Below are 9,727 nucleotides of genomic sequence, written 5' to 3'. Positions count from 1 at the left end.
TGGCGTCAATGGCCTCCCGATATAAGTTAGCTCTCGGAGTTCCTTCTTCCTGCCTACCGCCTGCCACGACACCCACCTTCATCGACCGTTCAGCTCCATGACCAACAGGGACGGCACCTGGTCGTCGTCCAATGGCACCGACCCACTCAGGACGGTTCAATCCATGGTCCAAGACCAAAGCGCGGAGACACCAACGCACTTGTGCATGCCCCTCCCTTTTTGTAAGACACTTCCCCATGTCCCCCACCACCCGTTTATCGACCCTGAGCAAAACCTCTCACCGCTGCGCTCTTGCCTGTCTTTTCGCTTCACTCTGTAGAGCCTTAAAGGCGTAGACTACCGGCCGCACATGGCCTTCCCACAGTATTTATGGTCACCGCTTCAAACAATGGCTGCCACTCAGCAACATCAGAACACACCCTCCCTCGGACGGAAGCCCTTGGAGAGCCAGAAGTATGTCGGCGGAGATATGTCCATGATGGCCTTTGTCCGGCCCGCCGCTATCCCCAGCAGATTCGCATATCCGGACGAGCATCTCGTCAAGGGCCTCAACGCCGAGACCCTCGCCAAGGTTGACCTCCCTAGTCCCCAGTGGCTGTCCACGCCAGAATATGCCTCAATCTTAGGAGACTCCGATTCCCTCTCGCCGTCCATCTTCTTCAGCCTCAATATCTCGTTGTACAACCAGCAGATAGACGCGTCCGACTGGGCAAACCAGTTGTTTTTCATGACCGGACGTGTGCACCCGTACGCCTTGACCTGGGAGCTCGAGCAACGAGATGGCTTCGACTCGGACGACGACAATATCGCTGAATACACTGTCCCTGCTTTTGTTGTGCGCGATCACAGTTTCCAGCCGTGGGTCCCCTTCTGCCGCCCACTACGGTAAATGGTCCCTTGACCGGTTTATCTAGTGTGTTACCTCGCCCTCTCCGCTCCTCTACCGCACAGCCGACAATCATGCCCATTGTCTCCTTCACTGGACCAGTCGTCGGCTCCGGCCTTGAACTTCTCCATGCCGATGCCGCCGCCGCCTTCGACGAACCACAGCTAAAGTGCTGTGGCTTTGTACAGCTCTCGACCTTTGTGTCTCCCGGTATACCCGAGAAAACGCCATTCAAAGGCTTTCACCCTTTCCAAGTGTTTGTCATCTTTCCCGTTCATGCTAATCCCTGGACGTCGCTCTGCAAGAAGATGGCTCAGAGGCGTGTCTCCCAATTTCAGCCCGTAGCACCCTTTACCTGCACCGGTAAGGTGGCCGGCCTTCTGGCCCATAGACATATGCGGCAACCCCCGGCTTTCGAACAGGACTACGTCTTCATTGTCGTCCCCGATACTTGGACCTTCCTCGACAAGGCCACTTTCAATCAGCCGCCCACGGCCCAGGTCACTCCCGCGACCCCGAAGCATGCCCCCTCCAACGCGTCTGAATACGACAACGCCATGGCGCGCTTTACTTCGACCAAGAAACGCAATCGCGCGGCTGAAGATGCCACTCCCGTCACACCCAAGTCTTTGCCCCCGGCCCCCGCTGGCACGTCCACCATGCGACCACGTCTCATCTCTGAGGAGACCCCGACAAAGAAGCCGCGCTTGTCGTCAGCGCCTTCGACCATCATCGCCGCTTGTACCAGCGATCAGTCACTCTCCCAAGACAGTTTCGACGACGATGAAGACATCGGGGATGACGACGGCGACGAAGACACCATGGGCAACGATGACGATGACACTTCCACTGCCGAGCCCCTCCACGGCAGCAACAGTGCTACTGGCCATGGCCCGCCCGAAGTCCCAACATCCGACATGCCGAGGCCTCACCGCAATCGCCAGCCCCCTAAGAAATACCCCGAGGCCGTTTAGCGCATTGATAAGAAGGAAACAAGTCAAACCAGACCTTCATTAAATATCAGCCATATATATTGGAATACATCATAGTTACTCTTCTCACCACGTGCCTTTGTCGTGACGAGCAATCTTCTACACTTTCCTTGCCCGACTACGGCCTATGCCGCTTGCAAACCGTTTTATGAATCTTCCAATCCGCCCTCTGGTGCTCCCTGTTACAATACCCCACTGTTAAACATCCTCCACACTTCTTCACCCCCGTCGCCTTCCCACAAACTTTACAAAATAGACCCTCCCTGCAGAGACCCGCACCATTGTTGGCATCTCGCCTGATCTCTCCCATGATATCCCCCAATTCTTGTCGTATCGCCATCTCGCACGCTCCCTGCTCACACACCGCACAGACGTAGACCCCAATGGCCGGGTCGCTCACTCTATGCAGCCAGGACATTGTGTGTTGCAGAACATCTGTTGCTCTGGATCCACAACTTTCGCACCATGCGCCCGATGCATCTCGGCAAGCCTGAGCCCGTGCCTTCACGATGGGAGCCACTGTAGCCACAATCTGTTCATCGTATGCACTTCCGCCTCCGCTCAATTGGCTTTGACGGACAAGGTCCTGCGGAATGTCGTGCATAAAGCGTAATGTTTTCTCGCCGCCATTGCAGTAGAATTCGAAACGTATGGGCATAACCGCCATGACTCGGCAGGTAAGGTCAATGGCCCGTTACATAGAACATGCGTGTTGGCCTTGGACGCCCATCTGGCTTCTTCTCCACACTTTATCAACCTTCTTTCTCCTGCCATGGCTGTATTTGCTTTTTTCCTCCAACACGTAGCAGCACCCCATTTGCCCACCGGCGACAGAGAATCCGGGATTCCCTAGCCACACCTGCACACCAAAGCCCCACTACATGCAGGGTCCTCCAAGACCACTGCTTACCGTTTCACTGCCTACATATCCTCCTCCAATTCTCCAACATTCGACTCGAGCTTGCAAACACCTTCTTCGTTCCTCAAGGCTTTGTGCGCAACCCGCGACCGGGTTGCCTTCCCCTGTTCGTCGGGGCCTGACTGTGCGGCGCGGGGCCTCCTGTCACTTCAAAAGGTATCAGCCAATCATGTATCCCTGTGTTGCCAAGTATGGGAAAAATACGACGATATGATTGGCAGGACCTTGCCCGTCTTTTGTCCCAGTGGCTGTGTTCCGCCGCCTTCCAGAGAGGCGCAGGCGAACGCTTTCGTTCTGTCCATTTTTCGGAGGCGCCTCAGCGAGTCGGTCAGGTACGAAGCAACGTCAGTCAACTCCATCCTGCCGCCCTGAAGCCCGACGCTTCACCCCTATTGCAAGACTTGTGAAAACTAGGCAGCTTCTGAGGTCCTCACCTACCTGTCACAACAATTACAATTAGCCAGGTACTCTTTGCGATTCTCCCACGCAATGGACGCCCAAGCCGAACATGCACCGAACCCTTCCAATTGGGCTGACTGCCTATTCCGCCTGTCCTCCGTGTTGAAGCTGAACTGCCTACAGTAAATCATGCTGTTGTTGATCTGCGCAGCATGCACCAAAGTTATGAAACAATAGATCTTGCAGGACTAGCTCTGGGTGCCGGTAGCTTGAGTAGTACAAAGGTACAACATGTGTTAGACTGTATCCGACAGGTCCCAACTCTATCAGAGACGATCACCGTCTCATCTGTCGCCTTGTCAGTGTTACTGACGATGGGGCTAGTGACCCAATTCAGGGCACTTGGGACCACATAGCAGGCGCCATGTCTGCCAACTTTACCACGCACAACTTCGAGGCCGCATCGGAGCGCAGGAGCCATGTCCACGAGACCGTCCTCGTCAGCTCTTACGGCTTATACTATGCCAACGACTGCGCCGCCGACGTCGAAACTATCGCAAATTCTTCTGCAAGGCCTGGGAGGGACTGAAGGATTGAGGGCATCAGTCGATCTACAGCGGGAAACAGTGCCGAACATGAGTAGTGTCATATGATTCCCGGACGATGGCGCACAGATGACGTCTCACAGCTTAGTAAAAGACCTGAGTGGCGTCCAACACTCTTCTGTTGTTGGATGCGTGCTTAGCGACTCATGGCGTTTACACGAGCTGAAGTGGACGAACCCAATCATCGCCAACAGATTCGTGTATAGTGCAAAGCGTTGCCTTGCGTGATGGAAGTCTGCACTGCACATGTTGTGCTTGCGGGAGGTTAGAGCTTCCAGGGTGCTCTCTTAGGCCTACAGCTCGGAAAGACAAGCGCCTATAAAGAGGCCAAACCTCCCCAGGGTCTCCCTAGATATTCTGGTATCGTTCCTTCCTCTGCTCATAGTCCAGCCGATCTGTAACCACACATCATGGATCCAACAGCTTCGATGACCCGTCACTCTGCATCTCCTCCGCCCGGACACCCCTGGGCGTTTCCCAAGTATCATTCTGCAGTGGCTTCTCAACCGCACAACACGGCAGTGAAGCGTGCCTCGGATTCCAATGTGGATTGCTCGGTCAAGATTCGAGACGCTTGCTATCCCGGGGAGACGCGATCTGACTCCGAGGCTGCGGCAAGCGCAGGCGGTACTGCCACGTCCATCCAGAGCCGCGTTGATGAAGACAGTCCGCCACACCGCACAGACCAGCCTACCGCCGACCGAACATCGCTGGCCAAAGGTATTTCCATCTCTCAATTACTTCGTCTTCAAGAGTACTCACATTGTCTAGAGAGCAGTATCGGTGAGCGCACCGACGACGGGGATTTCATCACGATGTCAACTCGGCAGAGGCAACAGCAGAAGTCTAGGGAGAGGGGCCATACGCGCGGTAGGAAGGCACAAATTGCTCATGCTAAAGAGCGGCATGGCCGTGGTAAAAAAGGATATGCCAAGGCAGATACGCGCCTTGCGTTTCCATTTCGGCGGCTGCTCTCCGTGCGGCGCCGTCGTGACGGGGGCTTCGAGTTTGAGGTGGATTGGAAAACGACTTGGGTGGGCCAGAAGGATCTCCAGGGTGAGAAGGCGAAAGAGATGGCTGACAACCTCGTCGAACTCTTTTTGCGGCGAAGCCAGCGTCTCGGGGTATGACGTGTAGCTCGTCACAAGCGGCAGCTCAGATGGTTGCTTGGCCGCGGGATTGATAGGTGGGCTGGAACGTCGGAGACGTGAAGAGGCACTGCTATGTTTGTCGGTTGAACAAGTAAGCCTGCATGAACCCCTTTCATCGTGTGACATAGTGTTCACTGGCACCGAAGTTACGCCATGGCGGCATAGCGCAATACACACCAACTGCACAGTGACTCTGCTACGTAATCTGAATGCGCACTTGGCCTAGGCTTCTTCGAAGGCTGCCTGGTATTGGTATGCCTCCTTTTCCACGTTCAACACCGTGCATCAGCAACCAACTCCTGTGCACGTGAGCTGCTGTTAGTACAAGTAGTCAAGCCCGCGCCAGAAATCCGACAACACCCCAAGTTCTTTCCCTTCATTGGCCCGTTCTTAAACCGCCACGTTCATCACGGTGCTCAATCGGCCCGCGCGTCCTGTGCCTTTAAAGTCTCTCTTTCATCCTGTGGATACCAGACTTCGCGATGCCTGTCTCGCGACCGGACTCGGGAGCCTTAGCGATCACGGGCCCCGCCATTGAGATACGCCTCTGTCAGACTCTCCATGTAGTGGCCTGACAATCGTGGCGAAAGAATCGTACGGACCGAGCGGCGTTGCGAAGACGAATACGGACTCGAATGTACTGCCCAACAACCCTATGTGTCCGTTAGAGGTGGTGCCGGCCATGGACTCGGATCCACTAATACTTTGCTGGCCATCCTTAGATGTCGTCGTTGATGACTGGTACGGCCGGATACGACGCTTCAACTCTCTCGAAGTAACGCAGGACACATTGGTCGACCTCGTATCTTGCATGGACAGCAACCAGATCCGGCAACGGTGGTCGGCCGATTCTCTCATTGCCAGCGGACAACACCACTAAAGTCGCGGGGTTTTCAAGTATCGCTTCGCTAGTCTTGCTGTGCAGTTCTCCGTAGTATATCGTAGCCTAGCGCATCCAATATCTGTTTCGCGCAGGACAAGGACAGTGGAGCGTGTCAAGACCAAGTCAGGAGCGACGCGTCTGCCAGGGGTGTGAGGTGGCCTGTCACTTTGAGCCTATCCCCCACTGATGCGTTTCGATGCCATAGTAGGCCACAGTGTAAGGTCTCAACAGTGATTGACCACAACCAATTGACCTGTTTAGCTCCATCATCATGGTGTGACCGACAGATCGGCCTGTGGGTAACGCATATTGCACACAGATATGGACAATCACCAAAGTTATGTATTCATTGTTTTCGCAGTGGCCTACAGCCGCTTTTTCATCGCGCGTGCCGACTGGCACATTGTGCTCGCGCCAATGGGCAGGCTGGTCGACGACAAGAACCATCAAATACCGGTAAATCCCTCTCGGCCATACCAGAGCGAGTTGCTGTACTTTTGCGCCATGTTCCGCCCCATTCGACTGCGTTTAAGCGGACGCCCTTGCTTGGGTGACTCTGCCAGACCCATCCACCACCGAAACCCCACGCAAGCCAGGTCGTCACTGCCTTCACGGCCACTGTACATCGGTGCGGCATAATAACTTCAGTGCGGTCGAAACTAGGTCGTCATAACCATGTATATAAAGACGACAAGCAGAATAAAGGCGCCGGGAAGCGGCAGCTTGTCGTCCCTCAAGCCTGGTCGTTGGTTGCATCTGCATGAGAGGCAATGCGCACCAGCCGAGCCCGTTGCTACACCCTCATGCCAGCCCGTTTCGGCCATCGTGTCTGAGAATTCGTCGTCGGAATGGTCGAACGAAACAGAAATGTGGTCATGGTCGTCTGGTTCCTCCATCTCGTCGCAGTACTCCTCCTTCTCTGAGTCGTTCAACGGAGGATACGAGGGATCCGGAGCGTGCGGGTAGTTGACGTAGCCGACGGCGCCTCGCACAGCGCACGTTTGATGGTGTCTAGATCCCATATTGTTCGTAGAGGAAAAGTTTGGATGAAATGAAAGGTCGCAGGAACCGCTACAGAGTTCCGGGGGCTTTCCACGTTTTTAACGTGTTGTGCCTGGCACCATGCTGCATAATGGAGCGGCCTCCTCTGCCTACCTAGGACGCGATCTTGAGTGTTGATCTAGAGATTAGAGTGGGCACCTGATGCGATTTCTTAGACTGAAGTCCTATCTACCAGTCGGCGGCTCGTGAGATTGGGCCGCGGCACGGGTCAATTCCGGATGAGAGAAGGAAGATATGACGTTTGAGACAGCTCAAGCCGGCTACTCACGGGCCAAGCGGCACGTCCATGAGAGCCGTCATCATCACAAGGTACCAGGTGCGAGTAGCAACCTGTCCGACACATCCAACCAACACTCTAGGCTCCACTGCGGTTCACGCTGTGCGAGTGAAAAGAGGTGAGCCCTAGGTACCCGATGCCAGCCCCCGCGGACTAACAGTGGTCACACGGCTACGTAGAACTCCGGTCACATGAGATAACAATGGCAAAGGGCGAGTCCGGGAGCTTGTCTCAGGGGTTGCCGAGATATTCTCGCAGCTCCCCGAATCGGACGGCCCGGAGCCAAGCATTCTGGACCCATAGGCTTACAAGCGTGGCAACCGGTCACCTGCAAAGGGGTTGGCGTATATGCAGGAAGAGTTTGCTTGATGGAGGGATGTCCCATCAAGACGCTGAGGCTGGAGGGGAAGGGGCAGGATATTGTTAGCCCGATCATCCCAGCCCCTGGCGGCGGGGGGTGAACTTGACCACCTGACGCCGTGGGACACTCGGGAGCGAGATCAACCGTGTCATCATAGGGCAAGCTTTACTTGCCGTGCTGAAGCTTTTATCCTTCGAGCATGCATCGCGACAGGTTGGCCACCGCTACCCACTGTTAGTCCTAAATGGCACGGCAGGCAGAGACAGCATGGCAATTTCTACAGGTCGCCCAGACAAACGAGGTAGCTCGAACCGCCTGACCCATTTGTGGGGGCGGATACGATTTGCCTTTCCATTGCTTTCCCGACTGTCCCTCGTCTAGGAGGCAGAGACGTAGCAGCATCGCAACTTCTACAGGTCGCTCGGACGAACGAGGCAGCTCGAACCGCCTGGCCCATTTGTGGGGACGGAATTCCCGTCTCTCGTCTACCTTTGCTCTCTCTCTCCTTTCCTTCAACTTGCTCTTCTGGTCAGTCGCACAATCACTCACTCACCTTACGAAGCGACCGTGCTCAATCCGCCGTCTTTGTTTACTCCATGTATAGCACGGCGCCCAAGCAGGCCACAGGCATGGTGCACTCTATGCTGGGCTTCAACCTTACGAATACCGGTCCAAGGTATCCCCAGCAGCAGCCAGGATACCGATGCATATCCTCCCGCCCCAACGAACGATACCGCCGACGGCGCAATCCAATTGCATGCAATTTCTGCAGGAGGCGAAAGGTAAAACAAGATCCACGGCGAATCAACACACAACCGGGGCTGACACTTGCCCAGATTCGATGCGCTTGTAACCAGGACACAGCAAATGGCCGCTGCGACAATTGCTACACGAGGAATTTACGATGTATATTTCAACCAGCAGGAGGATACTTGACGTCTCCCGCAAGAGATGCATTTCACACACGAAACGCCCCCAACCCGCAAGCTCGTCCAGAGTTGAGCGTGGAACCATCATCGGCATATCCTCAATACCATGCAGCCGCCAGGGAGGCCAGGGCCCATCCGCCAGGGAACCGAACACCTGCCATCTCTTGCAACAGCTCAATGTGTCGTCCATCAGGTCGGGAAATGGTGACGAACCAAAGCACAGTATTCACGGGCACGAAGAGGACCATGTTCGACCCTGTCAGAGCAGCTGCACGAGAGCTGGGTGGGACTGAGAAGGAAGTTGATGTCGAAGACCTGGATGGTGCTTCTGCTCTGGTCATATTGGCAGAGGGAAGGAATGCAATGCCGAGGGTCAGTGTCTGATGAGGTGGTGCAACCACCTCATGAGAATGCTCCACCAGCAGCACCTTGTGCACTCAGCTTCGTTTGTGTGGCGTGTACGGGCAAGCATGCTAACCCAGTTGTGTCCGATTTCTTGTGGAGCGGCCCATGGCATTCATGACACCTCGGACACCCCGCAACGCAACAACACTCCTTAACGGTCTCGGTAGGAGGCGGCGAGAAATAATAGTTCTCGTAGCAATCCAGAACAGAACAGGGCTGCCGCCCCGCCTACCTGCACAGGTGGTGTGCCACCCATGATCAGCCCTAACCCGCATGGGCTGGAAGTAGAAATACACTTCGTGACCATGACGCTTGGGTGTGAATGAGGCAGGCAGTCCGCTGTGGGAGTTCTCTCTCTACACTGGATGTATCACACCGGGTAATTTTCGTGTCTCTTCGAAGTTGCGGATTCTTTTGACTCGTGTGACTGCCTATGCCTTGTTCTGCCTGTCCGCTGTGTTCGATCTGACGCCTACCCAAGCATCGCTGTTGGTCTGCCCAACAGCCCCAGAGGAGACGTTGATGGAGCAGGCCAAAATGCAGTGAATCATGTGCTATTGATAGCTCGTCGCCACTGGTGGGGGCTGTAAAACTGCACCGCCATCAAGAGTGTACCGTGACCATAATTCTAGTGGCGTATGGTAGGGTCGCCTTCGCGGAGTACTGCAGCGGTGGTTCAAGCCAACATAATCGTATATAAAAGGCCGGGCATTCCCCTCAATATCTTGTCGTTATCACGAAGAGCAGCCAGGCAAGATACGACACAAAAGTGCCAACCCTCGAGAGAACCGCCCTACCAGAAGCCATGACGAAGCGGCCTGGGGACAGTGGGGAGCCTCTCGGTGGTCGCGAGAAGCG

The 9,727-nt window shown here is 55.2% G+C and overlaps 2 protein-coding genes across 2 annotated transcripts; both read left to right on the top strand.

Moving 5' to 3' along the window:
* Positions 1-388: 388 nt before the first annotated feature.
* On the top strand, positions 389-889 carry PLICBS_004135 (uncharacterized protein; the record flags this gene model as incomplete). The annotated part of the gene is made up of 1 exon (XM_065600436.1): positions 389-889. The coding sequence occupies one exon, from the start codon at positions 389-391 to the stop codon at positions 887-889; it is 501 nt and encodes a 166-aa protein (XP_065456508.1).
* Positions 890-960: 71 nt separating this feature from the next.
* Positions 961-1,860, top strand: PLICBS_004134 (uncharacterized protein; the record flags this gene model as incomplete). The annotated part of the gene is made up of 1 exon (XM_065600435.1): positions 961-1,860. One exon carries the CDS (start codon positions 961-963, stop codon positions 1,858-1,860), a length of 900 nt encoding a protein of 299 aa, XP_065456507.1.
* Between the last annotated feature and the right edge of the window lie 7,867 nt (positions 1,861-9,727).

Source organism: Purpureocillium lilacinum, assembly GCF_023168085.1.
Source record: "Purpureocillium lilacinum CBS 284.36 DNA, scaffold_3, whole genome shotgun sequence".
Taxonomy (NCBI): domain Eukaryota; kingdom Fungi; phylum Ascomycota; class Sordariomycetes; order Hypocreales; family Ophiocordycipitaceae; genus Purpureocillium; species Purpureocillium lilacinum.
Note: the sequence above shows the minus strand (reverse complement) of the source record. Positions and strands in the feature narration are given on the sequence as shown.